The sequence below is a fragment of the Harmonia axyridis genome, chromosome 4, assembly GCF_914767665.1.
Source record: "Harmonia axyridis chromosome 4, icHarAxyr1.1, whole genome shotgun sequence".
NCBI lineage: Eukaryota > Metazoa > Arthropoda > Insecta > Coleoptera > Coccinellidae > Harmonia > Harmonia axyridis.
Window position 1 is genome coordinate 37,586,033 of NC_059504.1, and position 24,747 is coordinate 37,610,779.

A 24,747-nucleotide genomic window follows, 5' to 3' on the forward strand; every position below is an offset into this window, starting at 1 on the left:
CATTAGATTCTATAAATCTCCATTTCCACTAATCCTTATTATCTTTCTGTGAAATCCACCTGGAAACGTTCTATCTGTTTCAAACTGTAAAATCCAACTCCTCGAGGCTCATTATCAGATGTAATTAGGTGTTTCATGAGCTCTTGATTCCAGATAAGACGCAATATCGCAATAGTACATGCCAAACATCATCCTGCCTGAAAATAATATCCTCGTTTTTTTCCCTTCATATCGCTTAATGATTTATTGTCAATTCTTGAGTATTCATATATTCCTGTATTAAAATTCTATAGCGGAAACTCTAATTGCTAATGTTTCTGGAAAACCGTTTCAGAAAATATTTTGATTGTTTGTCGAATGATGGTAATTCCACAAAATCATTGAAACGTTGATTTATTAGAATTTTAAGCGATGAAATTGAAACAATAGAATGTTGTAGCATTAGCATCGGCGGTAATATCAGCGAATCAATAACAACTGAATGAATTCGTTATTATATTTTATTGCAGGGTTGGCTCGAGAAATGTTGCACACTGTAGGAATTTTTTAATATTGCATTTCAAGATTTTTACCATAGTAATTTCTCAGAATTCTCATGAAAAATTTCACACAAAACTTTATATTTTCTTTCTAATCCACAGAATATTTATATATGAAAAATATCTCATAATTAATATTAGTAAGAGAGGTTTCTAGTTTCAATCATGGAATATTCAAATAAAATTTTCGAAAAGTCGCAACTTCAAATGACTTTGCTTCGAAAAATAACTGATTCGATAATATCGTGTCAGTAATCGATATAATTAAGGTATCTCTGGGAGTTTTTCAACTGAATTTTTAAGTTTGATTACCCAAATCAGGATCAATGTAGCCAGCTTTTATAGTTTTCGAGGAAAGGGTTCATTATTGGAAATAATAAACCCAAAGTAGTTAAAGCAAGAGAAAGACGAATCTACTTAATAAGCTGTTGAATAATCTGCTTCGCTCAGTCTCGTCATAGAATAGATGAAATATTCCGTTTGTAACATAATTTCTGCATTACTAATCTCTCCCATTAGCTTGCCGACGTAGACCCTACTTGAAAGGAATTTATGTAAGAAGGCTCCCACCATCTTTCGGATGACAATGTACACAAAAAATTACTAATGAGCAATATTCCGTAGACACCAAGTCGGAATCCTTTTGAACTCAATCTCAGTAAAGACAAGTTCATTAGAGTATTCCTTTCGTCTCTTTTCTCCTTAACATATTTTATTCACGTTCTAATTGCTAATTGGGTTCTTAAATGCCGCAGTTCCAAATATCCTCAGCTATGGAAGGTATAATTTATGTACACTTCTAAATGACGGCCTAAATACCTCCAAGACGTAACAACTGCGAAGTTCTGAGCCCATATGGGCTGGCACAGCCATGTGTTAATTAGACCTATATGGGAAAAAGGGGGCATTTCACCGAATGGAAATACGCCCAGGTGAAAAGTGTATCTGATTTTGAGTAATGGTATTGCGAGCGTGCTAGATACACGCAGATTATGGCTGTCTTGTTTGAAAAATTGATTTCCTACCGTAAATATGAGATTATACACGGTTATCAAGATGAATTGATGTTGGAATTCAATCGGAATAATTGTTATTGCTTTCCTTCCTTCATATTTTCTAACATGCGATAGTGTGTCTTATCAACGAGGGTTGTAATAATGGAATATTATCCCTTCATGCATCAACTTTAACTTGTCAACGCTCCTTCATTCCAAGCCTCGGAAGAATCGCGTGAATATATATCTAAATATTTAATTGATATTTTTTTTTATTTCAAAATTGTTGACTTATCCGGAGTCCAAGTAAACTGTACACACTACGTCCCTATTTGAAAGTTTCAGTTCATTTCATAGAGTTATAAACATAGATAGAGGAAGTATACGCAATTTTTACATGTCCCAAACATATTTTTAAATCCACAATTTTATTATTTCATTATGAATGTGTATTATATTGAATGAAATATATTTATTTGATACCCGATTTGAATATTTGAAATCCGATATTTTTACTAATTGTCGAATTTATAACAAGCAATATATTTATTATTTTGTGTATCTACCCATTGAAATCCAAGGTTTGGCAACTTTTGCTCTTCTAGCGTCATCAGTTGTTTTACGTCGTTTGGAGCTCTTGAAGTTTGTTTTCTGAATTTCTGATATATTTAGGTATTTATTTCAATATATTTTGAGTAAATATAAAACGTTAATTCACAATGGGACATAAGAAGTGCGTTCCTTGTGGAGAAACTCGTGAATTGAGTGAAATATCGTATCACTGATATGCTCGCTGATATGTTCTCATTTCCGCGCGCTTCATGTCATATTTGATAGTTCATGTTGTGGAAGAAATTTGCTGAAAATGACATATGCTGCCTCTATTTACGTTTATTACTCTGAGGTCCGTTCAAATGGATTTTTCTAATTAGCAATTCATAGTACCTATTTTCTTGATAGAATGAACAATTCTAGAATGTTAAGGTCATCTTGAATTTTATTGGAATTTCATACAAAACATTTTGTCTTCAATTTTGCGTGTAAGGAAATGTCCGAAAGACATTTTTAGTAAAGAGTCATCATGGATACTCCCGAAACCAGTGGAAACCAGTTTTGAATGAACACTGAATGACGCAGCCTCGAATTATATCTCAAAAAAAAAGAGAAAAATCACAATAAGTTCGGCTTTCATATTGTTCACGAAGAGTTCTTCAAAATTGGAATAATAAGAATAACATCAGCATTAACTTAATAAATGAGTTTGTCCATTTTCATAGGACTTTGAATATTTTATCAGGGCAATGCGCAACAGAACATCATTTTCATTCATTATTTCTAATTAGATCGATCTCCCGAAAGAAGTTTATAGCCTTGTGAATTTTGAGAAGTTAATTTTAAGTTCGTTCATTATTTTTTTTGATACCAGTTTATTGTTTTTATTTTGTTGCTGTATCACTTATGCCATTATTATCTGTGGAATCTAAATATAAGGTAGGCAAAGTAATAATTTGTAATTTTAACCAATTATCAACATTTTTTAAATCAAATTGTTCTTGAATTCGCAATTTTGAAAGGATTCTGTAAATGATGGGTGGAATAAATAAAATAAAATTCAGAACATCTTCTCTAGCCAGAACATTGGACTATTTTGGTTGATATCCTTTCAATCTTTGCTTCAAATATTCGATTAAATTAAAGTAATTACGCATGTTAATATTCTTATTTACCGTCAAAGTATTCTTTGCTTTTGAATTTCTGTACAATAAAGAACTCGGAGAAAATAATTGACCGATTCTTATTTCGTTTAGTAGCAATTTTGTGCATTCAAAAGATAGTTATATCCCCTACAAAACATTTCAGTTTGACTAGTGCTTTATCGCTTGCATTAAGAAGGTAGCTTGCAGAATGTAGCCTGGGTTGGATCGTTTGCGGTGGAATTTAAGTGTCTGATTTTATCGCGAATAAAAATGTCATATAAAGCGGAGGAGTTGGATAGAAGTTAAGTCCTGATTATTACCTTAGATAAACAGCTTGTAGTTATAGCAAACGTGATCCTAATTAAGTCATGATTAACATGAATTGCGATTATGCCGGGTCTACGTTAGTTCATGGTGTTCAGTTCTCATATTAATTACGCATTCTATACCAACATAGCGACGGTAATTGGTTTTCGATAGTTCTTTATTGTGGACGTTGCGAAAAATGGTATAGTTAATGAATGTCTACTTCCTCCGCATCTTTGGTCATACTATACACTGAGATAGTTTTCCAATCAGAGCGCCGAAGACGTGACAGAAATGTACAAGTCAGTGTATTTTGTAATTTTATAGGAACTGTGATTGGCAGCACTGCCTTTTGTGTAATATCCCCATTTTCAATCACGTCGACTACCGTTTGTACTATAAAGACGTCGAAGAAACTTAAAAGTCATTGAATTATTTTATTCTCTATTGGGAAAGGCAAGATGATACATAGAGACTTATTCTGGAGCAAGAAGGGTTTCCGTAGATTAATAAACATAGATAAAGGGGGTGTACGCAATTCACATGTCCCCAACATGGTTAGATTACGTTGTCAGATTGTGAAATATTTTCAAATCCACAATTTTACTAAATCGTTATGAATGTATATTATATCGAATGAAATATATTCATTTGAGTGATTCCCGATTAACTATGCAAATTTGAATATTTGGAATCCGATATTTTTTCTAATTGTCGAATTTATAATAAGCAGAATATTTATTATTTTCTGTATCTACTTGCTGAAATCCAAGGTTTGGCAACTTTTGCTCTCCTAGTGTCATCCGTTGCTTCACGTTATTTGGCGCGCTTGAAGTTTGTTTTCTGAATTTCTGATATATTTAGGTATTCATCTCAATATATTTTCAGTTGATATGAAACATTGATTCACTATGGGACATAATAAGTGCGTTCTATGTGGAGAAACCCGCAAATTTAGTGAAATATCGTATCACTGATATGTTTTCATTTCCGCGCACCTCCTGTCAAATTTGATAGTTCATGTTGGGAATAAAATTTGCTTACTGAAAATGAGAGACATGCTTCCTCTATCTATATTTATTACTTTGATATCATTTTCAATGAGGAGGAGCATGCTTTCAAATTTGCATTTATGCACATTTATATACTCAACCTAAAGACTTTCCTTAAAATCTTGTGCCACATAAATTAGTAGTTAACCTTTATAGTTGAAAATTTAATTGGGACGAAATCATTCTTAATGACTTCGAATGAAGATATTCAGAAGATATTCGTATCAGCCGAAAACCATAAAATATAATAAAGTGGTCGCTGAATCCCATTTGAATTCACGGTTCGAAAGTGAGGAATAATAATAATTCCATTAAACGATACTACGATCATCAAGTATTCTTCACCTAGTTATACGCGAAGCCTGAACTGAATTCGGGATTGAACTCAAACGAAAATTCATCAAATCTGTATAAATAATTCATCGGATTCTGAACGCGGACTACATGTAGGAACACCTGGCTTCTTCACCTAACGTTCTTAATGTCTATAACAATTGAAAAGTCCCCGGTCTACCAAAGTAAAACACATTTTTTTGGCAAAATTCGATTTTATTATTCAACATAGATGCCTTCGATTTTTCTTCAAATTTCATCCTTAAAACGACCCAATAACGCTATACAATAATCGCTGTTGATGGTCTGACCCTTTTGGAGATAATCAATGAATATTATACTTTGCGCATCCCAGAATACTGATGCCATAACCTTGCCAGCTGACTGTTGTGTTTTTCCTCGCTTTGGATTTGATTCATTGTGTGCAGCTGATTGTCAATTGGACTCCGGAGTGAAATCATGGAGCCATGTTTTATCCATTGTCACATATCGACAAAAAAATTAAGGTTTTTTTGCACTTAAACAGCTTCAAATACTGCTCCGAATCATCAACACGTTCCTTTTGATCGATTGTGAGCTCGCGCGGCACCCATTTTGCACACAGCTTTTTCATGTACAAATATTAGTGAATGATATGATCTGCACGTTCGGATGATATATTCATAATGTCTGCTATGTCGATCAACTTCACTTTACGGTCATTCAAAATTATTTTGTGAACTTTTTTGATTTTTTCGTCGTTGACGGCCTCTTTTGGGCGTCCACTGCGTTCGCCGTATTCGGTGCTCATTTCACCTCGTTTAAACTTAGCATACCAATCAATGATTGAATGATTTTCCTGCTGTGGACCCCGGAAACTCTTCATCAAGCCAAGATTTTGCTTCAACTGTATTCTTTTCCTTCAAAAAGCAAAATTTCATGAGCACACGAAATTCTTTTTTTCCATCTTTTTTCAAATAATAAAAGTAGCTACACTCACAACGCAATATCTCACAAACTGATCGGACTGCTGTGAAATTTTGACACGTATCGTTCGAAGGTTTTTACTAACTAAAAATCAAATGGATTTATTACTAGCACTGCTATCTGTGCATCACACTGGGGACTTTTCAATTGACCTAAGATAGGGTGTTTTTATTCGAGGTATATAACTTTAAGTTGGCATTTCTGTTCGAGATGGCAACCGATTTAACAGCTGTCAAGTGATTTATTCTCAGTTTGGTTTGGCAATTTATTATGAATAGACTCACGCCTGAACAACGCTCGCAAATAGTGCAATTTCATTTCGAAAATAATGGTTCTGTGCGGAATACGTATCGCGCACTACGTCCATTTTATTTTGTTTAGCGATGAAGCGCACTTCTGGTTGAATGGCTACGTCAACAAACAAAACTGCCGCATTTGGAGTGAAGCTAATCCTCAAGTGTATGTCGAAACAACGTTACATCCAGAAAAACTGACTGTTTGACTGGATCATTGGTCTGTACTTCTTCAAAAACGATGATGGCCAGAACGTTACAGTCAATGGTGATCGGTATAGAGCCATGATTACTAACTTTTTCATTCCTGAATTGAACAACCAGGATATCCAGGAGCTGTGGTTCCAACAAGACGGCGCAACATGTCACACAGCTCGTGCCACAATCGATTATTTGAAAGACACGTTTGGTGACCGCCTGATTTCACGTTTTGGACCTGTGGATTGGCCTCCAAGATCTTGTGATTTAACACCGCTAGACTACTTTCTGTGGGGCTATGAAAAGTCATTGGTCTATGCGGATAAGCCACAAACCCTTGACCATTTGAAAGACAACATTCGCCGTGTTATTGCCGATATACGGCCACAAATGTTGGAAAAAGTCATCGAAAATTGGACGTCCAGATTGGACTACATCCGAGCCAGCCGTGGCGGTCATATGCCAGAAATCATATTTAAAATGTAATGCCTCAAGATTAACCTGCGGATAAATAAAATTCATGTCAATCGAATAATCCATCGTTGTTTTATTGCAATTTAAAGTGCTATAGCTCTAAAAAAAAAAACACCCTATAGTTATACGCGAAGCCTGAACTGAATTCAGGATTGAACTCAAACGAAAATTCATCAAATCTGTATAAATAATTCATCGGATTCCGAACACGGACTACATGTAGGACCAACACGCTTCTTCCCCCAGTTATTAACGTCTATATATACCTATTTCGAGGAACCAATAATTCTTGTAGATACGAGCGAGATTGAGGAAATATGCCTTTTAGTAAAACGACAGGCGATCTCCGAATGATAAGAGAATTTCAGTCGGACATCGGTTCTCGAACCTCGGTGGCAACAGAAGTCAGCGGTTCCAAATCGACTAATTTGATCAACGTAGAGACGGGTGTGCTATGAGACCCTGGTGACAATTTATTTATCCACGGGTTTATTAGTGGCTGGCCTCAAGAATGGGAACCGATGGGCAGTATGGGACCCATTAATAATACTGGACCTCACACGTTAGGACATGGAAATATCTACTTGATCTTTAAAGGTGCGGTTTTGCAGATGTTCTCGTGTTGTTTCAGCTTCGGTTCAGATCGAATGATTACACTACCGATATTTTTGAGATGATAGTGTGTACAAACACTGGTTTAGGGTTTCGTATGGTTATCTTGAACGAAAAAGTATAGTCTCGGAAATATTGGAAATTTTTATCTGTTTGGATGATACATCTGGAGTAAACTGATGCCTTGGATTTCTTCAACATTTTTTTATAATTCATTAACATCGAAATTTTCAAATAATAGGTTATGTAAGTCGTAGTCCGGATGTACCAATGACATATGTCAAACAGAACTGTCATCCGCAGCGTCATATGTTAAGTTGAAGGTTAGCCATTTCATAATATGGATCGTTTATCTGCTGCTGAACGTGTGAAAATTGTGAAAACTTACTACAAAAATAATTATTGTGTAATAGGTACGTTTCGTGCATTACAGACAGATCATCGTCGACATAATCGTTCATCTGAGTGTAAAATTAGTTAGAAAGTGATCAAATTCGAAGAGACTAAAGAGGTTACTGATATCTTAAGCCCAAACATCATCGAAATGGACGCCCAACCGAAAATATTGCTTCTGTGAGTGAAATTGTTGAAGAAGATACAAATTTATCCACTCCTCGGTCCGCAATATATTTGGGCCTCTCTTACGTCATGCTATTCCGTATTTTGCATCTAGATTTCAATTTCCATCCTTATAAGGTTCAGTTGATACATGGACTAAAGTTAGCTGACCATGGAATGCGTAGAATATAATATGTCGATTGTGTGCTTGAACAAAAACTTTTGGATGAAGATTTTTCGCATCGAATTTTCTTCTTTTTTCTCGGTGGCTATATGTACACAAGCAAAATTGTCGCATATGAGACTGTGAAAATCCTCATCTAACTGCTGAGAGACCATTATATCCACAAAAATCACTGTGTAGTGTGAAATTTGCTCTGGTATAGTGATTGGCTTCATTGCTAATAGAATTGCCAGGGCGCGTTATATTGAAATAAAAATTTGATCCTTTTTCTTTCGAAATCACAAAATGGAAAACCCTTTAATAACTGTTTTCAAGTATAATGGTCTTTCTTAACATATCTAAATGACAGTATTACTCAAAAACTATTAATATTTGATAAATTATATTGTTTTATAGGAAAATATCCTACAGTTTCATTTATGAAGTTGCTAAAACATCTTCTAGGCCTTCCCGAGCTAGTGTTCCACCAGTTCTCTATCGAATAACACGAAAGCCCTAGGAATCCGATAATTCTTGAAAGTTTCGGAAGTACGCTCACCATTACATACCATGAGTGGTATTCAAATCCTCTTACACTCACAACATCGTCATGTTGCTTACCTCTCAAAGTTCCACTTCGCTACGTGCTAACTACTTACTTTTTTTTTAACTATCCCCACACACATTGAATATTCTGCCATTGTTTCAGGACCGGCATGTTAAGGACTCGCCCGGAAGTTCGATAGATAGGGAGCCGGAAGTTGATCCCAGCCAGGATTACCAACTTTTACTGGGGTACGAAAACAATACACACACCGTGTTGAGATTCTGGAGGCGACTAGACACTTGCGATAACCACGATATCCCGATCACGGTAAGTAATTTAATTTACGTTAGATTTTGTAGCTAGATTGCTCGTCGCACAGATTAGGTATTCTTCTTTGTTGAGGCGTTCTTGTCGGAATTTGAATATCGGCCTGAATTGAGAGAAGGTTTCTTCTTTTCTACTCAATTGTTGAGTAAATTGTAATTCACTTTGTTGTGTTGTTCATATATCCAATCAGTTAATGATCTATTTTCTATACAGGATGTTCCACCATTGAATTGACGCTCTATTACTGAAAATTTCGAATTTTTTTTTACACATTTTTATTAGGTTTCATTTGAACTACATCATCGAAATGTTTGAAAATTTATAAATTGTATCAAAAAAATTCATATTCATACATATTTTTTCCTCATGAAACATCCTGCTTTTTAATGAATTCTCAGATTGCGTGGAATAAATGAACCAAAGTTCGTTGAAAGATTCATATTCTCAAAATTCACCGTTTTTGAGATATTTTGAATTTTCCATAAGAAAAACTTTATAACTCTAAAATGAATTAATTCATTCAAATGAGGTTTCGAGAGTGAATACTAGAAAAACGTTGAAGACTGACTTTTTGAAAATCATTGGGAACCCTCAAAATGAGGTAACTCATTCAAACGTTAATATCGGGCTTATTCTAAATTTTTATTTTATTATTTCATTAGGTGACAAATTTTATCATCTTCGAAATTATTTTCACCAACTAAAAAAGTAATATACAGGGTGTGCTATTCGAAAAAAGCCTTATGATATCCTGATATTCATTGCAAAATCTGATGTAAATATTCTTTTATTTCGAGGATATCAGGTTTCTTCAAAGAACTTTCAATTTATGAGAAATCGAAATATCCCAAAAACACTTTGAGCATCGATATCAAATTTCGAACAAACTTAGTTTCATTCAATCCATGAAATCAAAGAATTCAATAAAAAAACAGTGATTTTATGAAAAAACATATTTAATGGAGCCTAATGATAATGTATCGAAGGAATGTTCAAAAATTTCAGGGCTTAACCGTAATAGAGCCCCGCGTCAATAGTGGAACGCTGTGTAAATACTGATATACATAGCATAGCAGATGAAAATTAAATCGAAAACAACCAAAATCGACTTTTTTTCGAAATGAAATTAATACTCACAATTGGATTAAGTCTCAGAGAAATAAACATAGATAGACAGAGCATATGTCATTTTCAGTAGGCAAATTTGGTCCCCAACATGAACTATCAAATTTGACATGAAGTTCGCGGAAATGAAAACATATCAGTGATACGATATTTCGCGAAATCGCGAGTTTCTCCATAAGGAACGCACTTCTCATGTCCCATAGTGAATCAACGTTTCATATTAACTCAAAATATATTGAAATAAATACCTAAATATATCAGAAATTCAGAAAACAAACTTCAAGCGCGCCAAACGACGTGAAACAACCCATGACACTAGGAGAGCAAAAGTTGCCAAACTTCGGATATCAGCAGGTAGATACAGAAAATAATGAATATTCTGCTCATTATAAATTCGACAATTAGGAAGAATATCGGATTCCAAATATTAAAATTTGCATATTTAATAGGGAATCACTCAAATAAATATATTTCATTCAATATAATATACATTCATAATAATACAGTAAAATTGTGGATTTGAAAATATATCACAATCCGACAACATAATCTAACCATGTTAGGGACGTGTAAAAATTGCGTATATTCCCTCTATCTATGTTTATTATTCTATGGATTAAGTACATCGGTGTTCGTTAAATATAAGTTTGAATGTTTTACATTATATTCGTTTTATTAAATAGTCAGTAACTTGAGTAAAATGTGAAAATTCTCAACAATTCCGAAGCTGAAAATAGAAGTGGAAACCCGTTAAAAATTTCAAGGCGAACTTCAACTGCGAAAACATATTTCCCAACTTTTAGCGAGGAAATATAGTCCAGATCGTTACATATTCTTGACGGGAAATATTCTGACTTGGAACTCCATAAATCATGGGGTTTCTCATTATACGTCTTCCCATTCTCTCAGAAGCCACTTCGTGAAATTTTGAAGAAAGGCCAGGGCGGCGGAAATAGAAATAACCTTCTACGGCACTGAGGGAAAGGTCAGACCGTCCTAATTGACATAAATCTTGATTGACGGACTATTTCTTCCGATCTTCCTCGTCGTTCGGCCCGGTCCTGGGGGAATTATATAGTGGATTTGAATAGAAAGTAAATATTTGAGGATTTTCCTAACCTTCCGTTCCGCCCAAGAAACGAGATTATGGGCCCAGGACCTAACGAGCATTACGAGCTGAATATTCATGCCTCGCAGAAAGTGTTGATTTTGTAATGGCAGTGATTGTTAACGTTTGACTTTCGTATGACTTGCATCCACTTTTCGGTCTCCTGTTGCTAGGGATGATTTACAGAGGTTCCTAGATTTGATAAAGATACGAAATGTATTCCAAATTGAAATCAATCGCAAGCAGACTCTGGTGAGATGCTGTAAAATGTTCAAATATTCAAAATTTAAACTGTAGTTATTTCAGTTTTTCCTACATTTGGATCAAATCAGTGATTGTCTTCATTTTATTGGAGAACATTAAAACGAACTTATTTACAAGGTGTTCCTAAATTGGAGGTACTAAGGGACAATTCCTCGCTCGCAAACGCTTTGTATTTAAGGTACAGGATGTTTCTTGCATTACTACTCTTTTGAGATGTTTATTAATCTTCGCTTCAGATTGAATAAATAAGTACCAAAACTGTTTACTGGATCTTGATAATGATTTGGATTTTCCTGAGGATTAACAAATAATTGGTCTGAAATTCTCTTCTTGAAAACTGTAGCAGATACGACAAAACTACAAGAATCCAAAAAGTGTAGAACTTGACTGAAGGTTTTACGTCTTTCTAAACTGCCAGTAGTTCACCAAAAAAATAGTTCTGAAGGAAAGAAGCGAGCTGTTCCAGAAAAATGTTTCATCCTGTTCATTGGCATTCAAAATTAGCATATAACATTATTCAAACTTCAAATTGGAATATCTCTACCAAATTTGAGTTGAATATATTGTGAAGGGAAGGTGTTATGACAAAAAACTGTAACACTCTGTATCTCGAAAATAAAGCGTAGGCCTCACGTTCATACTACTAGGAGATCCTAGGAATCTCTCGTTTTCATTTGTACCTCCAACAGTCTGTATACTGTAATTTTTGTGTAAGTTATTGGGAACCAAACATAATTTCGTTTGAAGTATAAATTTTGTTGTGATAACTATGCAAACAAAACAAACGCAAACAAAACAAACACAATCTTCAAAACTTAATTCACTTTTAGCTCTTTTGCGGTGTATAGAACAGCTGATGGTTCACGAATAAGCAGAATAACGCAGTTCTAAGTAAATCATTAAGTAAACATCTTTGTGTTATAAATCAACGACGTATTGTTGTTATTATTGAAAAAAATAATCCTCAATTGCTTTTTGAAATATGTTGAATTGACATCGATTGACGAAACAACTGAATGATCCTGATAATGCCTCAACAAAAACAATAGCAGACATCTTCTTAAGTGTTTTATTATGACGACGTACTGTCGTCTAGTGGAATTAGTTTTATCAAATTGAGACAATGTTAATAAAGGGATGAACAGGAATTTCTTGAACACCCATTAAATGATACGATCAGAGTGCTGCCCGAATTTTCTGGTGCAGGTAGAAAATCCGTCCCTGTTCAGCTCTATGGCACCAATGACGCTGAAATGCTCTACATATTTCTAGAGCCAGTCACCGTGCAGTTCCATAATTTGGCAATTCGCATCCGCCTCTTTGATGTCCGAAACTTTTCACTTAAAATTGTCCGTATTACGTTTCCATCTCCATTATTGATGTGCAGCCATACAAAAACATTAATTAGCATCTAAATAACTTGAAACAGTGTTTTTGACGCGGAGTGATAAACAAAAACGCCGCCTGGAGGGGATAAAAATATTAAAAGCGGCAAAACTGAAAATATATATCCCGCAGCTTCATGAATAATCTTGTCGTTCCACCGGCATAAATGTGACAGGAAAACATCGAATGGAAAACAAAAATGACTAATTAGTTATTTCAGCTTTGCCAGTTACTCCGTAATTCCTCATGTAATTTCAAGGAAGTTGATGCTGGATGCTCTCATTCCTTATTCTCTTGTGGAAAATTCAGCAGTGCAGTCTTTAGGGACCGCTTTTGAAGTTGATTTTTTCAGAAATTAAGCTATTATTGAGAGGCATTCATTAGGTACACCCACGGTGAAAAAATTCATCAAGTCTTCAGAAAAACTGCCAATGCAGTATAAGGAATATTTCGTAGATTCAGTATTTCCGTTTAACGATGTTTTGACCCAGATATTGTCTTCCAGATACTAAAGGTTAACTTTGGTTTCAAACCTGTACAGGATTGACTAATTTTTCAGTATCTAATTCTCAGCTGAGAAAATTCTTCTTCTCATTCTTTTCTTCTTATTATTATTATCTTCTTCTTCTTCTTTTTCCTTTTCTTCTTTCTCATCTTTTTCCTCTTCTTCCCTTTTCTTTTCTTCTTCTCTTCGTATTCTTCTCTTCTTCTTCTTTCCCTTCTTTTTCTTCTATTCTTCGTCAGCCTTCCCTTATCCACTTCTGGACGTAGGCCTCTTTCATGTTCCTGCATGCTGTCCTGTCCTGAGATGCGGGAAATAGATGGTAGCTGAGAAAAAAAGTTTGAATTACAACGTTGATAAATTAGTTTTTTCGTTACAATTGATCCATAACCACAGCAAATCAAAATTCATATTAATTTCAGAACACTTTACTTGAAATTAGACCCAAAGCCAAAAGTTCACTTTTCCATGTGTTAATGCATAACAGTTTCAATTAATCTTCAAATTGTGTCTTTTCACTGCTACCCCTTTTTCCATTCTAATCCTACATTCTACCATCTCCAAACCTCGGCCTCTTCGTTGAAGAGAAAAAATACTGACATTTCTCATCAATTTGTATTTTATTGATAGCTTTTACCATAAGGTTATTTATAAATATCATCGAAATATGGGTCAAGATGTTATACAGAAGGGAATCTCAAGTATTGGTGATGGTAGAATTAAGCCAAGAGCCATTTTACATTAGGATTTTCCAGGGTTCTTTTAGCATATTTTTCGATTTCAGATCCATTATCGATTACAATATCATTGTAGTACCTACTCAATGATTTAGGTACGCCTCTTCTCCCTCATTACCTCATACCTTTTTTCTACTTGATGAGAGCTATTCAATAATTGAATATTTGACATCTCCTCACTTACTGACTCTCATCTACGTCTAAGCCAGGTTAAAACAATGAATCCCTGCAAGCACTCGATCTAGATTGCTCTGACAAATATTTGATTATTTTTCAACGCTCTTCGCTTTCCTTCGTATCCCAAATTAAATTCAAAATCAGATAATCACGAAAGTACACTTGGTCAGCTAGTTTCCGAATTGAACAAACAGCAGAGATAGAGTCCCTGTCGGTTTATCTAAGGCAGATAGTTATTTCAGGGTGAAGCTGACTGTGAATGTGGATTTTTAACACCCGCCATATATTCCAAGGAGTGAAGAACCATTAAACTAAGCGCTTCCCTGATGGTGTTTCCTCTTTAAAATGTGCCGTTTCGATCTTTTCTGCAAGTCACGGTAATGAATTTGCCAATCGACCGATAAAGATATATTGTTAGGGGATGTCCTAGAAAAATTACTGCCATTACTGACAGATATTTGAGGATTTATCAGGAAATCTTGGCTGTTAGAATGAAGAAGTCACGAGGGCGTGTACTGACAGCTGAATGCTAACCCCAGATGGTTTTATGATAAACGACTGCTGACTCCAGAAATATGGTAACATAGGTTCCAAGATGTATGCTTTGCACTTTTACTAACGATTTCTAGGATCTCGTTAATTATATTGGCAGACACGATTTTCTATCACAGTTTACCGAATCTTATAATTAATGTCATGTTCATTATAAAAGAATGACAATCTGTTACCAAACCTTCAAAAAATGTTGAAAGGTGGCTTGCTCCTCTTTTCTTCTTGTTGTGACATGTGTGTAATTTGGGGTAGCTTCTTGCGGTCGAGTGTGAACCCAATAACTTGATCATTAAAAAGTGTCATAATGGAGGTGCAAATGTTGTTTCCAAATTGGGAGGCCATCAGTTGTTTCTTTTACCTCACCGAACGTAACCTCTCATTTAAACACCTAACCTAATATCCTCCGACTCCGGCCAGTCGAAGAACGTTGAAAGAGATCTTAACGACTTTTTAATGACAGTGTTAACCCCGTGTTTTCTAATAAATTCGAAAACACGATATTGTAGGAAAAAACTTCAGGAACATCGAATCAAATTAATTAACCATGAAGGGAGGTTTTTTTTAAAGAACATAAATACATATATTGTTTGTCAGCGGTACGTCAGTTGTTAAGGTTTTCATTGTGTATAATTGGACGGGGTTGGGTGCCATTTTTGATGATGGTTTTGCGTTGGTGGTCTGGCTTAGAGTGGGTCAATAAAGAATAGACAGCGTTTCACGAGATTCGAGTTACTCATAGGATTTATTGATAAGAAAGATATATTTGAATTACCAACTATTTGGGCTATCATATCTTTCTACTGATTACGTCAAAACGTAATTAACATTTATACGATTATTTTTTTCACATGTCAAAATCTGACATTTTAGTGGTTTCAACTAAAGCAATACATTATTCTAGCCTATCATTCGGGATTATACAACTCATGTTCTGATGAACCAATAGAATCTGTGAATTTCCCATAGTTACGGCGTATTGATAAGTGAATATACTACTTGACGACGTGGTATAATCGTTTTGGTGTTTCGCCTCCTGCCATACTGTGATCATCATTTCCATAGTAACATTCTTGGACGTTCGCCAAAAAATAAAAGTCAAGCTCAGTGAAATGTCATCGAATTATCAAAATGGTGTGCTTTTGTTACAGTTATTGAAATTATTCGTTATGTAATCGTAACGAATACCAACTCGAGCATAGACAATATGTTTCGATTATACGAACCTCTTCACTCGACGTAGTTCGCGAAACATCACGAGAGCGTAGCTCGAGTACCAACTCGAGCATAGACAATGTATCTCGATTATAAGAACCTCTTATTTCGACATAGTTCGCCAAACACAACTCGAGCTGCGCTCTCGTGATGTTTCTTGAATTAGGTCTCGTAAATCGGTGTATAATCGAATATTGTCTATGCTCTTGTGATATTATAACTGACAATACTGCTTCCTCATCGATAATATCTTGTTCACATTGAAACGTTAAAATTTCATTTTGAATTCGAGTGGAACACGAAAATGGGCGAAGCGAATAACATTTGGAAAAAACTAAAACCTGATAAAACTGTGACACTAGTAACAATTCTTTAGGTGAACAATTAACGATGTTAAACCTTCCGAGGTTAAGCTGGTCAGAATAATAGTAGTAGGTAGTAGTATTAAAAAAACTAAAAAGAATGATTTGAAGTGAAAAATCGAAACAGAATTCCCGGTACAAAAAACAAAATTTCGTCGTTGAAGCCGAAAATTTCAGACAAACGTGTCGCGTCACAAAGAACCGAACAATAGACGATCCTAATCAAAGAAACCGCCGTCTGTGAGGCCGAATAGGAACTCCCTAAGATGATAGGCCGACGCCATATCCGAAGTTCAGCCGGGGGGCCCTCTAAGGCACTTCAGTAAAGACCCGAAAATAATGAAATTTCGTGATACCGACTACGATAAGCCGTGGCGTTTTATCACTATGCATTCCCGTAAGTCTGAACATCCATTTGAGCGGAAAGCCTTCAGAAGGTGAAGGGATCGGACCTCACAGTCAGATTAGAATTATCCTTCCTCATTGATTCAGTTTCGGAGCCCAAATTTCACGGGAGAATGCCTACGAATGAACTGGCTCTGTGCGATAGGCCTTCCGACGGTCAAATTGATTTCAACTGTTGTAGGTCAAGACTGATTTGGATAATAGGGGGTGTAGTCGGGTGGAAGTCCAATTTCGAAGGAGTGATTTAGACGTGTATGGCAATACGGGATTAAAAAGCCGATGGGACGACTTCGATTGTTGTCGGTGGGTGGATTGTTTGGGGGTGGTCAGTTTACAGGGAAGACCCGAAGGGTTGGGTGAATAAGTACACAAATTTCATGGGCTAATTTTTTGAGGGTTTTTAAAAAGAAAATATGTTGTAAATAAAGCTTTATGGATGTATTCTTAAGAAGATGTGGTGTGTGAAATTTGAAAGGAAATATGAAATTTAAATTCAATTATGTTTCGAAGAAAATTTTTCAGTTTGAAGATGAAAATAAGGAAACTTCTGATATGAAATTAGAAGCTTTTGAGTGCTCGTTAATCCTTGTGTTATTTGCGCACTGTATACAGGGTGATGCACAAAGACCGTTGGTTAGAATATTTCAAAGAAAGACTCGAGTTAAACACTTTGAAGATGAAGTGAATAACCAATATGTTGAAAATTTTTTGTGACCGAAAAATAATGCTTATGTTTTAGCATATTATTTCTTCTGAAATTCGTAACGGATAATGTAATCCCTTCGCTCGAAGGAAACTGTGGCCATATGGAACTTAAATTGAACAAATAATATAAATTATTGAATTCTTCTTTTTTTACTATTTCTTCTGGAGAATAGATAAAATTTCAATGATATAAACCAGAATCAGAATATTCTTTAGAAGACTTTTGCACTATATTTCGGAAAATAAACATTTGGCAGCAGTAGTATCTACACTATTTTTTTTTGACTTAGATTCTACATGACCAAGAAAAACAAAGAGTTTTGAGGTTTTGTCATTGCTGACTTTGATATTGAAATCGAAACACCCTATAGATTCAATTGAATTTTCGATTAACGAAGTACTGTCATTGGTATATTTTCTGATAAAAATTAAAAATTTCCATGTGAAAATCTCTATATTGTTGATACTACTGGTTTTTCCTCGGGTTTTTCGCAGTGCATCAGTTGAAAAATATCTTCTTTCGGCCATAACTTCAGATCGTCTGAAATTATCGCTTTGCGACCTGCAGGTTTTTTCATGCAAATTTGATAGAACTTCTGTTTCTGTTAAGATAATCCTATCATTACATTTGAAATTTCGCAGTAAAATGAACAAAACAATGAACTTCTGACTTAGCGCCCCCTATCGAAAGCAGCAAACACAAATTTGTTATGACTATATTTTGTCCTCAATCAACAAGATATTATCTTTCAAACGATATCTAATTTGATCAAAAATGTTGAGCGAAACTGAAGTTACAGGCACTTCAATCAGTCAGATTTCTCCCTTTCACCTACCCTTATTTGATGTCGTAAAATCGAAAGTGACAATTCAAAAAGATAGAGAATTTTCCAAGGATTACAGTGATGATATTTTTTCTTCAACTTCATATGAAACATTTTCGTGTGATGCGATACACACAAAGCTCGAAATTTTCATCTTCCAGCCAAATTTTTATTTTGTCGAATCTGCAGTTTTGAAATACGCGAAAAAACAAAACAAGGTTGATTTGTTTAATGCTTTTTGTATCCTGTTTCAAAGCTAATTCTGATCTGCAATCAGAATGAGTTCACTTCAGATCTGTATGTACCTAAATTTTCGAGAAAGAGTCTTCTGCGTTGAACCAAAGAGAAAATAATAAACCTGTATATTTTCGCATTTTAAAAGTGAACACTCAATTCCTAAAGGACCTTCCTCCAGATAATCCCATTTCGTCATCAAACCATTTCTGAGATAAACATGAATTGTAGCGATGCTGGAAACCCTGGATTGCTACGAAAACAGGATACTAATTACCCAGTTGCAATTACGAATCACTAGGGATTCAACCAGATTGCAACTTCAAGAGGAGCAGATTCATCGTTTCAACTCCAGTTCAAACTGCTAATTAATAAATTGCTGTCAAGCCAATTTTCTCTTGTTTACTCACTTATAAAGTTGAACAATTCGTATAACATTACGTGCACATCAAATACTGCTAAATTGAATACTTGCTATTTGATACCATCTTCCATCTCAAATTCTGATAATGTGAATACTCATTAATCTTCGGCTAGTTCATTTCATTAATAGCGCTTCTCTGTTAACTATACGTAATAAGGTTCATCTACACTTTTTTCTTTTAGCTGATGCGGAAACTCAGTTTTCATTATTGCTGAAACAAATTGCTCCCTCGAGAGCAATTTCAGATGGAAATTATTAACTTCCAACAATATGATTACATTCACATTGACAATAAATTAACAACTATGAACTTTCTCACTTGTTTCACCTTGGTATCGAAGACAACGTACCAGGTGAACATCATTAGGGAAATGCAGAATCCAACCATTAAAGTTGTAATGGTAGTTCTCTTGAAGGCGATATATCATTATCTTTGAAATATCGCATTTCACATTTTATATCCTATAGAACTATTTCACGTATTCAACAAACATATAGAGTACTCGACAATCCTTCGAACAGGTCTTTAAAATTATGAACACAGTCGAGACAACGAAAACGGGAACATTTCAAATGATAGTTGTAATCAGCAAGTTCAAACTCGTATTTTCTGTAATCACCAAAATTAAGCGGTATTCTCCATTGTTGAACCTGTAATATCTCGTTTGGCAGATGAAGAAAGTCTGTACAACTAACGAGAGCACTGAATTACCTTGGGCCCGAACTTCTCACACTAGTTCGTTATCTGTGAAGAGCATTGCAGGAGGCCCTATTCCATCAACCCATAGAAATTCCTTCGTTGAGAGTAGACACAACAATGTATCGTATATATTGAGATAGAAGCACATTAAAGACAACATGAGCCATTTTTATCCTTATTGAAATCTCGTGTCACATTGTCAACCGAGTTAATAGCGGGGGTCTCAAGTAGTGAGATCGAGCAAGCTTTGTCACTTCAATACTCCCAGTCTCGAATTTTGTAGTATGTAAATTGTACAATGAATTAAGGTCCCAGGCGCCAGAACAGAAACAGGAATACCAGCTGTTCGTCTAGATCGAATATTTAAATCTCTTAATTAAGGGCTTTTTGGAATTAATCGAATATTATCTTTCAATTTTAGACATTCGTTTTTCCAACTTTTTGTTCGGAGATGGCTTTCATTGATTTCAGAGAAATAGAAGTCATCACTCTTACCTAGAATCTCACCCAATACGGTTTTTGAAGTAGGTAGATGAATTAAGCCTTCCAATAATGGAGTCAGGCAAATCATCAATGAAGAGTATAAAGAGCAAATGTTCCAATACAGAACCCTGAGCAACCCCAAATCGTTCGTGAATACGAGAGAAAACAAATAACACGAATTTTCTTGAATGTAAATCAATATAATTATAATAATTCAATCAATTAATTGAATATTATCTTTCAATTTTAGGTATTAATTTCTCCAAACTTTTCTCTGGAGATGAACTTCATTGATTTCAGAGAAATAAAAGTCATCATTCCTTAACTGAAATTCTCACCCTATGCCTTGAATGTAAGAATGCATGTGTGTTACCATCGTTTCATCGTCGAATTTTTAATCGGTTTTTGAAGTAGATGAATTAAGCTATGTCAGGGTGATCATTTGAGCATGAATAGCCTCTTATTCAATGGAGATAATTGAGGGTTTTTCGAATGGGATAGAGTATCATTATGGTAGCCGAAATAATTTCACGGTTCTTATTGAATTAAATGAATTGGATGAATGCGATCATTGTGATTTAAATTGAGCAATTTACGCATGTGTTTAACGCATCTATCTATTCGGACAATTGCTCAATTTGATACACGATATCCAATTAATTCTTAGGGGGAGGGGGCAACAAATTGATATACTTCGGATGAAGTTCTGAATTCTGCTGATTAGCAAGAATGTAAACTTGAACTTCTGATCATTTTTTTTTGTTTTATACTTCTAAAAAATGAACCAGTTGGCTGAAAAAACAGATTTTTGTTTTATATGATTTCATTTAGTTCCTGCTTATTTTTCATCAACAAGTCCAATTTCGTTTTTTATTTGCAGAATGACACCATGAGGGTGGTTTGGTCATATGACAAGTACGAACCTGCTGGTGGAAGTGTTGGCCCCAAATCTTTACCGCAACACGACACAGCCTCAAGAGGGAGCCAATCGCTCTATCTGGTGCAGAGAGCAGACCAGAACGCTCCAAGTCCTGAAGAAACTGCAAGAGTTTGGGAGCTGAGGAATCCTTCCGTTGAACCACCAGCCTTAGGAGAAACTTTATACTGGTGCAAAATATTCAGGATACCTTCATTGAATCGCAAACATCATCTCATTCGTGTAAGTATCTAGTCGTAGACCTTAGAATATAGATAGAAGGAACGGAAAGTGAACATTTGTGCTCGATCCCGATTACAAGAGAGATGAAAGTTTAGTGTCGCCAATCACAATCGAGCTAGCCGATTGTTTGTGCGAGCCATAGGCGTGGAGAATCCTGATTTGATTGTTGAATGCTTTATCAGGAATACTATTTTTGAGCATGAATTGATAATTTCGAAATTAATCAAATTATGTTACGCTACTGCTATAGTGTCCTGTCAGACAAGGAGTGACGAATGTTGGCATCAAAACAAATGCCTCAGTTACAAGGCGATTTCCTCTTATTAATGTTCTAAGCTATAGATCATACAGACGTCAGAAAGAATGAACTGATTCCATCAATGATTCTCTTTACACGGCTTCATTATTTGTGAAATTGTAATTTCCTACTTTGATTAGTCACTCGGAACACGACCCCAGTGCATTCAATGCGGTTTAACTAAATAGTTGTTATCGGCAAATTTCACTTCAGCGAGTTGTAACGGTTGAAAATGAGCAGTTACAATAGTTACATATATTACTGCATTCTGCATTTAGAATCGCTATTCCACCCCTGCAAATTGATATTTGTGGCACTGTTAAACCTATGACATTATATTATGAAGCGAATGCACGTGCAGAAAGGGCAGCGTTTCTACCAACAATTTCCATCGTTCGTCGAAAGATCTGTAGGGAAAAACATCAGATTATTATTTCAATTAGCAAACCTATGGCATCACACAATCATAAAATTGATGTCAAATGATTCAGTATGATAGTAGAAGGCAAACATTCAGAGTGAATTTTTAAATTTTTACTCTTATTTTATTTTTTATTGACTCCTTAGTAGTTAGGAAAATTTGGTAAAAATAAATAGAAATACTTTTTAATTTCAACAGATTCAAAATAAAAAGTTTGAAAAATAATAATAAATATTCATGCAAACGAATATTTCTATCATCGTTTTTCAAAACGATCATTCTTTATGATTAGATAGTTGATATTTTGTGTATATAATGGGTTTCTTTTTTAAGAACTTGAGAAATTCAAATAATAATAGAAGACAAAAATAATGCTGGAATGAATTTTTATTTTTTATAATCTGGTAGATAATTTCATGTCATTAATTTTTTAAATATGATTTTATGCTTATGTCCGCAGCAGCTACGAGTTATATAGTCCAATTTTTCACTAATTTTTCCAAAGAATCTGGCCTTATGGCGTCAATATCGATGGTGGCTCAAATATTGGCTTTCAATACTTTAAGAGTTGCTGGTTTGTCGACATAAATCTATGACTCAACATAGCCTCATAAAAAGTAATCGAGAGGCGTTAAGACGTACGAACGAGCGGTGCAATTAACAGAACCATTTCTGGAAATAAAGTTGTCCAAAATTTATTTTGCAATGATGGTTAAGCGAGCCGTATGTTGCGTCGTCTTGTTGGAACCAAATGTCGTTGATGTTTGAATGATTAATTTTTAGAAACAAAAACTCAGTCAGCATGGCTTTATAGCGCACCCCATTTAGCGTAATATTTCTCATTTCGAAAGAAATAAGGACCGATGATGCCGCCAGCGTGCAAACCGAACCAAACAGTCAATTTTAATCCATGCAATGGTTATTCGTTGATGGCTTGAGGATTGTCTTTGCTCCATATACGGCAATTTTCCTCATTGACGAAGCCTTTTGACCAAAAATGAGCTTGATCACTAATCACAATTCTTCGGTAGAAATGGACATCTTCGGCCAGTTTCAAATTAGCCCATTCATCAAAAATGCGACGTAAACAATAATCATTTGACTCTAATTGTTAAAAAAGCTGTATTTACACATATTGGCACATAAGCCAAGATCCTCACGTAAAATTTTACACGTTGTCAACGGACAAAGGCCAACAAGTTGAGAATGGTGATGTATCGTCTCTTCGGCGTCTTCTGCAACACTTCGCGCTACAACAGCAATGGATATTGGATATTCGTTCTAACGCAACTGATGCTTATTGTTGGATAACATTTCAATGTTGTTCACATTAAAAAATATTCTTTGGGCAAATGACTTCTGGAGCCGAGTATACCCTTTCAGCGTAACTTAATGTGTTGATATTATTAAGTATAGTTATCTGTCAGTTCGATTAGGGACCTGATAAACGCCACTTCATCCGAGAATCTGCGCTCAGCTTTGATGTCAACCTTGGCGCAATTCGCAACCATCGTTCGCTGTTTTACGGTTGTCAATTTCCCGTAGCGTTACTGCCATTTCTCGCTGCGGAATATTTCCAATGGCGGGAATTTCCCCCCAATCCGGTACAGATTTTACGGCCGAATTTAATACATCGAAACTGTGAGACGTCGTCAAGTGTTTGCGAGATGTTTCCGGTAACTGGCGTTTCCGGGCACCTATACATTTACGTATTCAAATTCAATTTGAGAAATAACTCGAGAATAACGAGCAATTCTGGGCCGGGATTTTTTTTTTCGCGCGCCGATGCCATTAACAGGGGCGTACCGTGGCCGGATTGGATCTGGCGACGGAAGCTGAAAGTTTGAGGTTAAGTGGCGGACGATTACCGTGAGTGACTTGGCGGTTTTTACGTTACACAATTACGGTGTTTGAGATCACGCATCTTCGACTTTCAGCGGACTTGAGATGCATTGAGACATGTGATGTGAAAAAGAAGGTGGTAATGATCTTAAATGGACGATAGCGGATAACTCAATTTCTCGATTTCTCGGTTTTTTTCATTCAGAAGAATAAACAGGTTACGACTGATATTTGTGGGCTCAAAAGAAGAGGAATATTCAATCAGAATTTATAATTTTCAACTCGTATTAAAATCACGCAATGTTTTGTTAACATGGTCATGGTCAAGGTGAATCAATTCTTTAGTTTCAGTGTTCTGTTTTTCATCAGTTTTTGTAGTCGTTCATTCACGCTACACGGCCACATCATTTACAGCTTGCCTTCTTTTGAGGCTGCTAAGTACTAAGATACTTTACTGATATTTATTTACATTCTATGCATCCCGAAAACTATAAGACTTTGCACAGGTTTCTGAAAGACGGATCAAATCTTTGTTCAACTAATACAACATTCAACAACAACAGCAATGTCAAATCCATTTGGGTTTCTGAAAGTTGTAAAAATAACTAATCTATATTATTTGGAGCTTTCAACTTGGAAAGAAACCCAAAATGACGCTTGACGTACAAATTACGTGTAATATTTGATCACTGTGTTAAATGGCTGAATATTGAAATATGTAGTAGGAGTTATCCTCACTTTCGGAAACCCAAATGACGCTAGACCAT

The 24,747-nt window shown here is 35.3% G+C and overlaps 1 protein-coding gene across 1 annotated transcript in view; it reads left to right on the forward strand.

Moving 5' to 3' along the window:
* The window catches only part of LOC123677963 (MOXD1 homolog 2), a 125,487-nt gene that overhangs the window by 87,712 nt on the left and 13,028 nt on the right, over window positions 1-24,747 (forward strand). The window contains exons 3-4 of the mRNA XM_045614720.1: window positions 8,896-9,060; window positions 21,141-21,419. Coding sequence (XP_045470676.1) covers window positions 8,896-9,060; window positions 21,141-21,419 — 444 coding nt within the window. The remainder of the gene's footprint in view (window positions 1-8,895; window positions 9,061-21,140; window positions 21,420-24,747) is intronic.